The sequence below is a fragment of the Phalacrocorax aristotelis genome, chromosome 1, assembly GCF_949628215.1.
Source record: "Phalacrocorax aristotelis chromosome 1, bGulAri2.1, whole genome shotgun sequence".
Taxonomy (NCBI): domain Eukaryota; kingdom Metazoa; phylum Chordata; class Aves; order Suliformes; family Phalacrocoracidae; genus Phalacrocorax; species Phalacrocorax aristotelis.
This window is the reverse complement of record NC_134276.1, coordinates 170,254,273-170,269,162: the sequence shown is the minus strand read 5'-3', so window position 1 is coordinate 170,269,162 and position 14,890 is coordinate 170,254,273. Positions and strand designations below refer to the sequence as shown.

The following is a 14,890-nucleotide window of genomic DNA, read 5'->3' as shown; positions in this document are numbered from 1 at the left end:
TTAGATTTTCTCTTGAATATTACTTGCGTGGCTGATACATGCAGAAAGATGAAGGGGCACTAGTAGTTTTAGACTCCCAGGAGTTTTATTATTAAATACACTGTTCTGTTTGTGTGCCTAGATTGAGTATAAAAGCTGCTACCACAAATGAGATAGCTAGACACTGGGGTAAGTGGTGTAGTTACATCTTGTCAAATGCTTATGAAATGATAAAAATCTAACCAATGGGCCCTATTCCACTGATGATGCGTGTAAGTATAGTGAGTCATTTTGGGAGTAGAAAGTCCAAACTACAAATATCTTCCTCACTCCACGCCTTACGCTTTTAAACTCCCTTTCCTTTCCTGCAGGAAGGCTGTATACATGCCTAGCTAGACGTGTGTCAGCTTGTTTTAAGACTTCTTGCAGGGGCTCTAATATTACAAAATTTTATGCTGGACTCAACATAATGACTCATTTTGTTTGAGAGTGATGACTTCTGAATGGCTGAACAACCCATATACTGTAAAGTGGAGAGAAGCAGAAGGTGGCATCTGCTTAGTATCACAGAATGGATCAGGGAGGAATGACCCTAATTTTCTTGTTAAAACAAGTTTTTGAGAACACTGCTCGGGCTCCCTGTAGCATTCTGTTGTATCGCAACACATTACTTGTTTTTATAATTTTTCACACTTCTAATCGCGAGGCTGCTGCATATGGACACATTATATCCAGAACCTCCGTCACAATCCAGTTGGGATTCCACAGGGCATTTTACAGTGGCAGTTAGCACACAGGTACTATGCAGACTGGTCCCAAATGTGGGGAGGGTCAATAGGGCCTCAGCAGGCAAGATATGCAGCACATCAGTATCAGTGTAATCCCTGAGCACTACAGAAAAGAAAACAGAAGTCATAGCACCTTTCCTTTCAACATTAGAATAAATATTGGGGTGTGACAGCTTTTGCAGATGCAGTAGCAGGAGTCGTACAGGAAGCATGCTCAGATGGCTTCCGCCCGTTCACAACTCACCCTGACAGTTTTCCTTCAGTATGCTGTGAAACTGCAATCTAACAAGTATTTTCACACCACACAATCTCTCTGACAGAGACAAAATATTAAATGCATGCTAAAATGATCACAAGGTAGCATGTTAGAGATGATAGCACCTAACTTACCCTGTGCACTGCTTGCATTTTTTTGCACTAATTTTTACTTAGAATTTGTTTGCTGACTACTTTCACTCTAGTTTAAGAGAATTCATCCTTAACTAGATTTTTGTTTTGAAGAACACAGCTTGCTGTTAGTATAAACACCTTGTTCTTGCACCCATAGAACAGACAGGGTGTGCTTTGAATTTTGCAGTTGTTGTCAGAAAAGGGTCCTACACACTTGCTACAAGAGCTGCCTTCAAGATCACTCCTGCTGCAAGGAAGTATTTCTGCCATAGTATTGAATATTATCATGACACTTATGTCTTCACCAAAAGCTGATGAACACTTGCAGATAGGCACATTTTACTGTGACACACCACTTAATTATGTCACCCACATTTAATTTTGGTATTTTAAATAAAAAAATCACTAGATTAAATTTCTTACATCAGTTTACTTAGAAAATTTAGTATTCTAGTCTTGTTACACTCCTCCAACCTATCATCGCTTAATTGAAATCATACAGTGATCCATAGTGGTTGTCGAATTTCAGTATTCAGATTCGCAGCACAGATCATAGTAGGCTCTCCTCCAAACCAAAACAAGATGATGACTGAAATGCTCAAGGAAAAGCATGAAATGATAGAGGCTGTAATTTGAAGCACTCCTGACATTAATGCCTCAAGCTGGTGGAGCTTGCTTTAAGATATATGCTTTTCAAATTGTATATTCATTCTTTTTGCTCCTCTCACTCCTATCCTGTTCTGCTTTGCTTCCCTCGAAGCTTTCAACAACCTCCTCGCAGCTCATGCTTTTCTTTCCACTGTCCCCTTTCAAATCCCCACTTCCTTCATTCACAGTATTTTAACTGCTGCTTCCTCCACCTCTAGTTGCTGGGGCACTGGGAGCCACAGAGGGGATTATCCTTCTGCTTGAGTTTTGCTGTCCAGAGACCAGCCCATGCAGCCAATAGCATCCTACAAGCATCAGCCTGCAGCAGCAGTTTACCCAGGAGTGGTTCCGGTGTGGTTCACCACACTGTCACAGCAGCTGTTGAAATGGCACAACTGAGGGGATGCTGCAGGAAGAGAGGAGAGGAGCAGAGGAGGTAACCTGAGCCAGCATCGTGGACTACAATCCTGCTGTGTGAAAGGCTCAGTTGCAACCTGATCCCACCCCCTGCAACCAGGCAGAGCAATTTGCTCAGAAAGGTACAATTTTCAGAGAATTTTGCTGAACAACGGACAAGGCTGACGATACAGATACTTAACAGGTTGCAACTTGTCCATGCTTTCCACTATGGTAGCAAAAGACATCCCCAGCACCAGAAGATCACCCCGACAAGTGTCAAAGCTTGTTCAAAAGCTTGGAGATGATAGAGTATCATCAGCAATAAACATTAACAGAAAAATAACACTTCCCCCTTGAATTCCATTCTTTAAAATGGCTAGGCCCTTTTATTTCATAACATTATTCTGCCCCCCCCCCCCCCCCAACCTCTTGAGCTGTATAATTTTATTTGGGTGGTTAGTGGTTAAATGTATTTCTCCATGAAGTTTCCTCAAAGGCCTGATTTCTAAGTTACAGTACAACCATCAAGCCTTGCAAGACTGAAACAAGGCAAGAAAGCCACAGGAGCACTTGTTTTGTATTTGGCAATATCTCAAACGTCGTCAGTTTGGAAATAACTGCCTACGGCTTAACTGTTGAACTTGGATTGATTTTAAGTGCAACATTTCAAACCGGGTTTACGATGGCATACAGGAGTATGTTTCAGCGTTTCAGTCTTTCTGACAATGATTGCCAGAGATCAAGCACGACTTTGGAAAACAAACACCGAGGAGTCTATCGGTTGGGCTGATTGCCTTCGGGGACAGTAATGAAGAGCATACTACTTTACATCAGCTTTCAAGTGGTATTTTATCAGCTCACAATTCTCATCCAGTGATCAAAAAGCCTGTAGCACTTCTTCATTCCAACATATAAAATACAGATTGTGTTGATTGGTATCAAGCTGACACATGATCATTTAGTTGATAGTCAGACTTGCACTGTTTGTGGCCCTTTCTTCAAAAGAATGAAGTCAGTGAGAGTTAAAGCTGTAATAATTGTATTCAAGTGTTGACATGCCTGAGGAATGGCTGGGGACCCCTGCTATCCCAAGCTCTTTTAAAATGGCAGTTCAGAATACTTTTAACCTCCTGCTGTAGGGTTTAGTTCATCTTTTGTTGAAACATTAATACTTTTGAAATTAAACTTGCTGCAATATACTGGCCCTGCAGAAGAAAATTCAAATTATTTCTGCACCTTTAAGGTAGAAAGCCAGAACAGAGCATATTAAGATTTAGTGGTATAGGCACTCCCCCACATCTTCTAAACATACTTATTTTAAATTTGTTTTAGTTTCATAAGCAATGTGTTATTTATAACAAAAAAAAAAGGCTATGACAACTGTTTTGCAGAAACTCAGCTATTTTTTCAATAGTTAGAATGTCAAATTTCTATTTGAAACACCTCACATTACTCTAACATTTGTTCAGCCAGCCAGCTAGTTTCATTCTACAGCTTATACATGGAATATTTGACAGAAGCTTTTTCCTATTACATCCTTTTTAAGACCAGAATGGCAGTTTTGTAATGTCAGGCTTCCTACATTAACATTTAAAGTTTTATATGCAGTTATCTGAGAACCAGTAAAAAGGGACTCCAAATCTGATATAACACTAAGTTCTCCAAGTGTAACAAAGCATTTCTGTAACTCAAGGCAAAAGAGGGAGCATTTGAATGTAGCAGCAGAACTGATGTTGCATTTAATTTAATTTCACTGATACTTTGCTCAATTAGATAAAAGCCTGTAACAACACCATGCCATGAACTAAGTCAAGGAGAAAAGTCACCTTCTCAATTTCATTTAAATTATAGGTTTCTATGGTTGAAAAAAAAGTTTCAGTGCTCTTTATTCCTGATCAGTTAGAAAAATAATACAGATTTCATTAACTTTACATGCCTACAAGAGAACTTTCTCTTCAGAAACTGATTTTAAACACATAAAACCAGAAAAACCACAGAAGCTTTGACAAAAAGGAGCAGGTTCTCGCAAGACAGTCCTAAGTAGAGAGCAGGGCAGTGAAATCACACAAGCCTGCAAATAAGTCAGCTTTTCATTTTCCTTAGAAATAGTTACAATTTTTATTATTTATATACCTGAAAGGTTTGAAAGAGCTAAATAACAGTGAGAAATCCTCTTCTTCCTTGAGGAGCAGCTGCTTTCCACAGGTCTGCAGCAGAGCTTTCTGGAGATCACGTTAAAATCTGTGGGCTTTCCTATGAATTACAGACCGTTACCTTGAAGTGGCTAAGTGTGTCTGGCTTGTAGTATGAAACACAAATATTAGAAGGCATAAGCAAAATTTAACAGATACCCACTGAAGACAGTTTGAAAATAGGATCACAGGATAATTCAGGTAGGAAGGAGCCTGGGGAAGTCATCTACTGCAAACTCCTGCTCAAAGCAGTAGAACTTAATGAAGTTTCATTCAGATTATTTAATGAAGCATCATTCCTTTAATGCCTGCAAAGACAAAAAGGGTGTGAATGTTCCTTGCTAAAGAGTTTTCTGCTGAATAGTCTTCCATCTCCACAAAAGAATAACTGAATAAGCTGTTATTTTGAACATTTGAATACTGATTTAACCTATTATCACTCTTCACAGCTCAGAATATCTTCCCAGACAGCTGTCTGCAGAACTGCATTGCACTGTAATGGGATAAGCTCAGGAAAGAGGAGAACAGGCAAGGATTAGAAATCTGTGCAGTTCAGCACTGAGCAGTAACAAATAAGCTCTGTGTTATTTCCCCTGCAGGTTTCTTTCCTAACAGGAGAAGAGCAAATCTCAAGTCTAGTTTAAGATTCACCTACCTTTACTAAGATTCACTGGAAATAAATAAATTAAGAAAGAAAGAAAATGCTTCCTACAAGGAGTTTTTCATCCATGACCAGTAACTTAATTCCTGACCATCTCTGAAATTTAAAAACATCGCCACCGAAGACTTCAAGATTAGATGTTAGCTTAAGTTCAGTTCACTAAAGAACAACTCTAAGAGCTGTAAAAACACTGAAACACAGAATCATTAAGGTTGGAAAAGACCTCTAGGATCATTACGTCCAGCTGTCAGCCCAACACCACGATGTCTCCTAAACCATTCCCTGAAGTGCCACATCTACACATTTTTTAACACCTCCAGGGATGGTGACTCCACCACCTCTCTGGGCAGCCTGTTCCAATGCCTGACCACTTTTTCAGTAATGAAATTTTTCCTAATATCCAGTCTAAACCTCCCCTGACACAGCTTGAAGCCATTTCCTCTTGTTCTATCACTAGTAACTTGGGAGAAGAGACCAATACTCACGCAACTACAACCTCCTTGCAGGTAGTTGTAGAGAGTGATATGGTCTCCCCTCAGCCTCCCCTTCTCCAGGCTAAACCACCCCAGTTCCCTCAGCCGCTCCTCAGAAGACTTGCTCTTTAGACCCCTCACCAGCTTCGTTGCCCTTCTCTGGACACGATCCAGCAACTCGATGTCTCTCTTGTAGTGAGGGGCCCAAAACTGAACACAGTATTTGAGGTGCGGCCTCATGAGTGCTGAGTACAGGGGAGTGATCGCTGCCCTATTCCTGCTGGCCACACTATTCCTGATACAAGCCAGGATGCTGTTGGCCTTCTTGGCCTCCACGGCACATGCTGCTGGCTCGTGTTCGCATAAGTAACAATTTGCAGTAAGCTTCATGTTACTTATATTAGCCATAAGACAAACTTTTAATTCTTTTTATTCCATTTTCAACTGGTAAGAAGATGATAGGTTTACTATAGCAGGAGTGATCCAAGCTCTGCTATCACAGTAAGCATCACAGCAGGCAAATATCAGCAAGCCTATTGCTTAGGTCAATTTAAGATAAGAGAAAGACAAGTGTGAGTTCCTTTCCTTACTTTGGCTCAGGTTTGATCACTCAGTGATTGATTTGTGTTGAATCCCACCTATATGTAGAAATAATATCCATGAGGCTAATGGGAAAACCCTATAGAATTACACCTCCTGCTTAAGATTTTCAGGGCCGCAGAATGGCCAAGGTTGGCAGGGAGCTCTGCAGATCTAGTCCAACCCCCTGGTCAAAGCAGGGTCAGCTACAGCAGGTTGCTCAGGGCTGTGTCTAGTTGGATTTTGAGAGTTTCCAAGGATTGAGACTCCATAACCTCTCTAGGCAACCTGGTCCAGTGTTTGACCACCTGCACAGTGAAAAAGAAAAAAGGGAGGGTTGTCTTGTGTTCAGGCAGAATTTCACATGTAACTTGTACCCATTGCCTCTTGTCCTGTCAGTCAGCACCACTGAGAAGAGTGTGGTTCCCCTTTTGATTCCACCCATCACACATGCAACATTGTGGTTAAATAAGACCCCTATAAAGCTGAAAACCTTAACGCTTGCTTTTGGGGTTGGGTGGTGGGGTGGAAGACAGGCTGTTAAGCAGGTGTTTGCTACCTGCAGCCAAGGGATCTGCAGCACAGCACAGCCTGTGCCTGTTCACGTTAATTGTGTTGTGGGTCAGTCACTCCTCCAGGTACTGGGGCCTGGAGGTCAGGATCACTATGCTTTTTTCAAGTAAGTAGATGTTTTATTATATAGCTACCTTACATTGCCTTTGCATGTATTTTCCCTGTTAAGTCCTCGTAGGCCTTTTATACACATTTTCAAAACCCTGCCCTTAGGACTTCTTACTAGAAGTAGCTCTTCAAGATATACCTGACAGAAGTCTACTGTAAGGCATAACGCTTTTGAAGTTCCCTGCCCAAGGCTTAAATTTAAAAGTGTTATTCTAATTCTCAGCACCTGTACATCTGCAAGTGTGACCAAAGTCCCGCTATGTGTAGAGCTGGAACCCTGTGTATATGCCAAGGTGCTTTCATATAAGTAGGCACAGAGGTACAAACAAACATCAAGAGCTCAGCTAGGTAACGGGTTTTTATGAACTACCTGGGAGGACCATTTGGTCTTAAATGTTCATCCTCTAGTGGTTGTTCTTATGTTCATTCGTTGTTCATTCTTAGTCTAAAATCTAATTCTTCAAGACTTCACACAGATTAAAAAAGTGGAAGGAGCACATTAAGGACTCTTCACTGGAAACACCAACTGTCACATTGCACCGCAGTATTCCAGTGTGTTTAGTGACAGTGGGCGAGATCTTGAAGAAGATCATAAGGTGGGGTAGAAGGTTGATAAAGGAGACAAATCCACAATTGCACCTCCTACTCCATCTGTCCTTCACGGATTCCCTACAATAGTCCTTGGCAGACTAGGAGGGGAAAGAGGAAAAAGGAGAAGACAACAAGTTTTAAGTCATGTCCGTACTACTGCTAGATTTATTAGAACAGAGCCTAGCTGATTTGGTAAAAGGAAAAAAAACTAGGAATTGCTCATCTTTTTGGAAATTATAATACAACAGAACGTACCTTTTCCAGAGTACTTTATTTCTATTTAAAAACACTAATAGAGTGCTTGTTGGATGATGGTCCTCAATGAATTAGACTATTACACTGATCAGAATGTTAACAATGAATACATGGCAAGTCAGTAAATTCATACCTTTGCATCTTTAAAAGCAGTGTTGTCAGAAAGCAAATCCTGAGAGGGGATCTTATCAATACTTATAAATATCTGAAGGGTGGGTGTCAGGAGGATGGAACTGGACTCTTTTCAACAGTGCCCAGTGACAGGACAAGGGGCAATGGGCACAAGTTGGAACACAGGAAGTTCCAATTAAAATGAGAAAAAGGTTTTTTACTGTAAGGCTGACAGAGCACTGGAAGAGGCTGCCGAGAGAGGTTGTGGAGCCTCCTTCTATGGAGAATGGAGACATTCAAAACCCGCTGGGATGTGGTCCTGTGCACGCTGCTGTAGGTGTAGCTGCTCAGGCGGGGGGAGTTGGACAAGATGATCTCCAGAGGTCCCTTCCAACCCCTACCATTCTGTGATTCTATCGCTTCCTACCAAAATATGAAGTCCAAGACCTCCCTTTTTCATGCAGTCTATGCCTGACTCATGTATCCTTTGACAGGTCCTATGACAAGGATCTGAATGTTCTAAATTGATAGTTTTGCAGTTCTCTCCTAAAATACATAGCACTAAACACTATGCAGTATCTGCCAGCACAGTATTCAAAGTCAGTTCTGTATTTCCCCACAAACATCAGCCAAATAGTGGCTTACCTTCAGGAGATCTGGGGATTAGCTTAGGTCATAACTGAAGATGCTACAGCCATCAGAGCAACCAACTTGTGGAAGAGGGAAAATGTCAAGATACAAAACTGAAGTTGTCAAAGGTAACAGATGTATCTTCTAGGGTTTATTTGTAGAGTGGTTTTTTTTTGGTAGTACCTTAAATCAGAAGTTTTGGGAAGCCATTCACACAAAGTTTAGAAGCATTTGAACTATATAGTCTGATTCTCTACAGGAGACACAGAAAGCTTTTGAACAGGAAAAGCTACTGTTCACTTTGTGCCTTAGCAATGTCATAGAGCAACACCAAGGTTGTGCCTTTGCTAAGGAGGAAGCCACAGAGTTTTTCTGTGTGATCGTACTTACTGTCTTCCAGCATGCTTCAGCTTCACACCCTGTAAGAGAGAGAGCCTAGGAAAACAGATGACTATATTCAGAGTACTTGAATTCCCCTTGTCTTCCAGTAGGGGCAAGCCAAGGAACCCTTGACAGCCTAACATTTTTATAGATCTTTAGAAAACTAGATGTCAGGGGCAGATAACAGTAGTGAAGAGTTAGAGGAATTCACTAAATCTTGAAGATCAGATATGGCTGAAGCAAGCTACTGCCCATCTTCTGTAATGCTAAGCATCCTTGTCTATCTTTTAAAAGGAATACACCCAGAACACCAACAAGTGTCAAAGTTGTATGTGGACATAGAACAAAGTTCCGTGCCCACTCCATGCAGGGCAGGAGAAACCTGCTTGCTTCCTTGCAGCTGTTCATGTTTTAGACAACCTATATCAGCTTCTCCTTTTATATATAATCTGTTAATGCTGCTGAGTTACTATGAAAGCTTAAGATCCACGGCCAATTTGTTTCCCCTACTGAGGGGTATTCCCAGCTTTGTCAGATTTGCAGTGTAAGCACCAACTGTAGTTTTATGCTTTGCAACTAGAATGGTGCTGCCACTGTCCAGTGAACTACCTTTTTCATGCTGTTTTCTTTCAGGTGTTTAAGCCCATCCCACATTTTTCTAAGCAAATCCTTGTCCTAGACCTCACTTTGTACAAAAAGGACAAGTAGTACCTGTAGGAGGCTTTTGGTTTAGACATAGTATAAGCCACATCTCCTTGAAGAATGCTGCAGTCTCTTGAAGAAGGTGGTTAGGTAGCTCTGCATACAGTCCAGGGGAGAAGATAAGCAGGAACAGCTCTAAGGCTCTTGATTCTGGCCCAGAATTTCTCATGACATAGCCCCAAATAAGCAGACCAGTTCAGTCTGGAGATAAGTCGGAGCTGGACCCTCCATGCTGGCCAGGCTCATCCAACAAAGTTAAGGTATTTCAGTGAGGGCTTGAAATCTGTAAAATCAGAAGATATGCACTGCTTGGGGAAAGGGTGGAGGTGGAAAAAAGCAGGAGCTCTTTAGAACCACGTATTTGCATCAGAAAAGCAGTATGGACATTAAGACATTCTACCTTAATTTATACAAGGCTTAATATGGTCTTGATTCTTCTAGGGTTCTGCAGAGGCTGGCACTACTGGCAGTAGCAACTGAACTTATCAGGCCTTTGGAATAACTTCCCAATACAGTCAGCCATACACAAGTTATCCTTCCATGACTATTACATTTGCTTGCTTACTTTGAAACACATTAGAAAACCTCCTGTTTTTCTAAGAAGGTCTGAGACTGTTAGTTCATATTTTTTGGCTGCTTACACTTGCTACAGACCCCTGCATTTACCCATTGGTTTGGCATAAAGGCATTTGTTTCCATTGTTCTCTCCAGACTACTCCGTGATGCAGCATTTTCCTCTTCCTGTTAAGACCAATACAAAAAAAAAAAAAAAAATGAGTCCTCTTATATAACAATTTTTACCCCTCCCTCAAAGCCAAGATGAGGTGTCCTAACATTTGCCTTACACACAAGCATAGTAGACATCCTACCTGGGATACTGAATTTTAAGCCGCTTCAAACAGTAGTCAGCCTAGAACTGCATTTATATTAAAAGTTACTGTTGCTTGGTCACAATACCATGTACACCATGACCTCTTGAAAGGGAATGAGCTTGAAGTTGTAGCAAGAGCTATTTTATAGAATTGGCATGCATTTCAGGTTTAAATCAGTACTGTACTGGCATTCAAGAATTTCAGTCCCCATACAGACTGAGATGAACAGCACTTTTATTTATTTCAGTTACAAGAAGAAAGACAAGTAAACCTTACAACCAGAAAGGCAATGAAGGCCTCATGAGCTTAGTGATAACCATTTCATAATCTAGGCAGCATGTTATGATTTCTTGAGATCACAAAGAAAGCATACCCCCCCTCTAAAACAACTTTTCCTTATTTCTGTAAGGAAATTTCCTGTAAGAACAGCACACTGATGTGAACAGAATCAAGAGGGACCACTGATGTACAAAGCCTACATTCACCCTCCCCACCCCTCCCCCCTCCCCCCGCCAAAGGCTTAAGTGTAGACTTTATTCCAAAAAAGATAACACACAGTCATGATCACAGTTAGAAGAGAGGGAAAAATTAAAGTCTGTTTTCAAATGAAGTCAAATTATGATGCGTTAATGAAGTTAAGTGAAGATACTTTCTCATATGGCAATGTATTTAATGGGTAAAGAAACTCTCCGAATTTTTAAAACAATGCTTATCTGACTTTTGTAGTGGGGAAAAACAGCTTACATAAAAGCTGATCCCCCTTCCAAGCACTCTAGGTAAGAACTATGATGTAAGGGAAGTGCTAGAAACATGTGGGCAAAATTACTGTACAAAGTGTCAAGTGCAAACCCCCCTTACCTAGAATTCAGCGTATTTACTTAAGTATAATAGAAAAATCTGAATTCAGGAGTGGTTGACAGTGGGATACAGTGCTACAGGTTGAACATTAGCCACTAAAGGACAAACCCAAGCATGCATGTATCCAACCACAAGGGAAAGACACGCTTGAGCTTCCTAACCTGCTCATTTCTGCAGTTTGCTCTAGTATTATCTCCTCCTTCATTACCAACTTAATTCCTGCACTCCTTTGAAGGGAACCCTTTAAAAATCTCCAAAATTCTGGATTATTAAAAAAACAAAACAAACAAACCTAAAAAAATAATCACCACCAACAACAAAAACATCAAAACCAAAAACTTCACTATTTCAAAGGACACAGAGCTGGAAGAAGAAAGGGGAAAAAAAACCCAGAGTTCACAACTCATCTCTTTGGTTGCTCTTCTCAGCAGTATTGGATCTAGAAAACATGAGGAAGTACCAGATTAAGTACTGTTCCATCATCCTTCGCTGTTTAAACAATACAGTTGAGGCAGACCATAAGTTCTTCTGTCAATCACTAGCAGGTCTGTTTTGGTACATAAGATATTAACTGAAAAATGCATTTTCACCCATGCTACATGTCAGTTCTCAGTTTCCCCTCACTTAAGTGGTCAGGGATACGTTTATTAATGCAGTACTCACAGTAAGTCTTGGAATTTCAGGCAGACCTATTCATTCCCAAGAAGTATCCTTTCGGCTCAGTGAAGACTTTTGAGTACCTTAGTTTACATTCATTCTGGAGGCAGCCACCATCATTCCATTTACCCAAAGTACTATTTTTAGTGGGGCTGTTACCATCTTGAAATTGCAATTTAAAGTTAACCAGTAATACAAGAGAGTACTTTTCAGTGTTTCCAGTGAAGGAGCTGAGAAAAAAAATCTGTAAGAAACCATTGCTGCAATTTTATTTTAACAAAAGGGCAGATTTATTCATGTTTACAAACAAGTTTCAAAAACAAAAAGGAGAACATGTATGCTACCCACTAACAACCTTTCAAAATGCCAACAGCCCTCATGCTGCATGAAGGATTCTATAGATCAGGAGAAAAAAAAAATTAAAAAAAAAATCACAGTTCCACTCACAGTTCACCAAGACAGCACTAAACTAACATGTTTAGACAAAAACAAAGGACTAAGATTCTGATGTATTTTGATTTAATCCATTTTGCCCGAGATAACAGAAATATTTCAAGCAAGTTCCATCACATATTGATGTCCTGCATTAAACAATCCTACTAAGTTCTGAACAAAAGTTATTCAGTAAGTTTCTCAAAATTTTTAAAAATTAAACAGTTGTTTCAAAACCATTAAGTAGTAAATGTATTTAAGAAACTAATTAGGACAGAGGCCGTAACTTCATTAGAACACCACTGCTCATGTTTTTACAAAGCATTAGTGTTATCTATTTGGCTATTAGTATTAGCAATTTATCTACAATATTTAACAAGGTAAATTGCAGGCAAAATTTAGTACAGTTTCAATAGAAACACCCTTTTCCTGAAAATACAGCAGTATTTGAAGGACTATTTTTTTTTTCTTTCGTCTCTGCGTCATTTATAAGGAAGCTTCCCATCTATGAACAGGAACAAAAAAAGTATCTACAAACCTTGTAAACAGATCTGTATCATTTATAAACATAAATAATCCAAATTATTAACAGCCAACAGCAGAAATTAAAGTATTAATTCAATGATCCAGGGCCTCCTTGCCCTTCCCAGCCTTCCCCTCAGAAAAGGATCATGATAAACTAAAGCTCTGCTAACACACTGTTCAGGACCATTCTTAAGTACAACAGATGATCCACAGGTCACTTATGCTGAGTTACTGTTTATCTGTCAGAGTTCATTATTACTCCCACCCCCAGAAAAGCACCCTCCAGTCTGGCAGAAAGCTTTTTTTAAAAAAATAAATCTACATTCGTACAAGTGTGTCTTCTGTTGAAGTCCAAGACAAGAATATCATCTTGTCCATCATAATGTGTAAGAGACCCAGTTTCAATTTCTTTACAATGCAGCTAGTGTGTTAACATTCAGCTTACAATCAGAGTGATGTTTCCAAACTATGTAGCGGGCTCCCTGGGGATGAAGAGGTAGCAGACTTGTTCATGTCTGTTGTAAGGTGAATTCCACTGTCAACCGCATTGTTATTTTTATTGGGAGAGGGTGGGGGAGTAGAGTTGCGTTTTGTTGGAGCATCATCTTCAGCATCAGTATCATCAATAAGGGGAATATGAGGCTCGGAGTCTTCTATTCTAAACTCAGGATGCGTCATAAAATTGTGAATTGAACTTCGTGTCTCAGGTTTCTCTAGCCCCTCGTACAAGGAGCTACGAAATGCATTCACCACTCGGATCTGTAAAAAAAGAAAAAAGGTTGTTAAAACAGCGCAGATTTACTGGTAATGGCATGGTTCTTATGAGTTTGAATCCACAAACAGCTAGACATGAGTGAATCAAATTTGTATGTGATGCAGTGGAACTTGCAATAAACTGTAAAAAATGAAGAGCATTTCAGTAGAGCACTGCCAGTCTACACAGTAGGAATAAAGATTGTAAGAGTACTGCAAAAAGCTGAAGGGCCTAAAAATTCAGACATGGCACTAGAATTGTTCAATTATTTAACATGGGCTAAGCATTTTTAAGAAGTGAGGTCAACAATTATTTACTTATTCACAAATTAAACCTCAATGACCGTTTTAGTGAATACTTGGGGGAGGGTGGAGAGGGGGGAAAAGAGGGGAGAGGCTGAAAATAAGTTAGAGGGTAAAAGGGTTACTAATTCTCATGCTAGGAATTAGGATGTCAACTGACTATGAAAAAGCCAAGCAAGTGTAAGCCAATGTCACAATGACCGGACATTTACAAAGAGTCATGCAAAAAAGGATACCACTGTAACAGCTGTAAATATTCGAGTATATACCCATTTACCACACTAAACAAGGTTCCTTACTGAATAGTGCTTTGGAAACTTAAGACCAGAACTGGGAAATTGAATACTGCACTGTACAATTAAGTAGCCATGACAGGTTGTAACTCTGAAGAGAGTATTCAAGTAACATAAAGTATGAGAAAAGCAGGTGATCAGCCTTTGCTTGAGTCTTCAATTTACATTGAATTCATGGACCAAATTCCCAGGCTAAGTACTATTCCAAGTCTTTTCATTGTTTAACTAACATTTTTCAAATCAGAAAGCTAAGTTGACAGAATTAATAAACAAACATTTCAGAGTGAAATTAGATTGAATCAAATACAGCTTCATTTTGCAAATTGTTCATGTCCAGGTTGACATGAATTTAAGCTTTCCATACTGTAATTTGAATGATGAAACCACCTGCCCACACCCCACTTCTCCTCCCATGCTCCACATGTTTCCCTGATCAACTACAGGAATTCAGGATTCATTCTTGAACTGATAAAACAAATAAGGTTAGGCAGAAGTCAGTGACCCCTTTGTCCAACACTTTCGCCAAGATAGTTTCCCCCTTCTGTTAGTTCCTTATTCAATTCTTAGCACCTCTTCTCTGATTAAGTCCCCAGCACAGTTTCAATCCCAAAGCTCCTGTTGTGTAGTAAGCAGCAGAGCAGCTCTAGTGAACAAGAGCCTACTGTTACAAACAGTAAGTCCAATTTAAAGATTTTTTTTTTTTTTGCACGTCCAAGATGACTTGTTTCAAGCTGAGA

The 14,890-nt window shown here is 40.0% G+C and overlaps 1 protein-coding gene across 8 annotated transcripts in view; it reads right to left on the bottom strand.

Annotated features, from left to right (window-relative positions):
- Window positions 1–12,090: 12,090 nt before the first annotated feature.
- The window catches only part of ATP2B1 (ATPase plasma membrane Ca2+ transporting 1), a 63,742-nt gene continuing 60,942 nt past the window's right edge, over window positions 12,091–14,890 (bottom strand). For 7 of the 8 annotated variants that reach the window (XM_075080672.1, XM_075080675.1, XM_075080670.1 and 4 more), the window contains exon 21: window positions 12,091–13,563. In XM_075080672.1, coding sequence (XP_074936773.1) covers window positions 13,252–13,563 — 312 coding nt within the window. In that variant the 3' untranslated portion in view covers window positions 12,091–13,251. The remainder of the gene's footprint in view (window positions 13,564–14,890) is intronic. The other variant, XM_075080678.1, reaches the window with a different exon arrangement.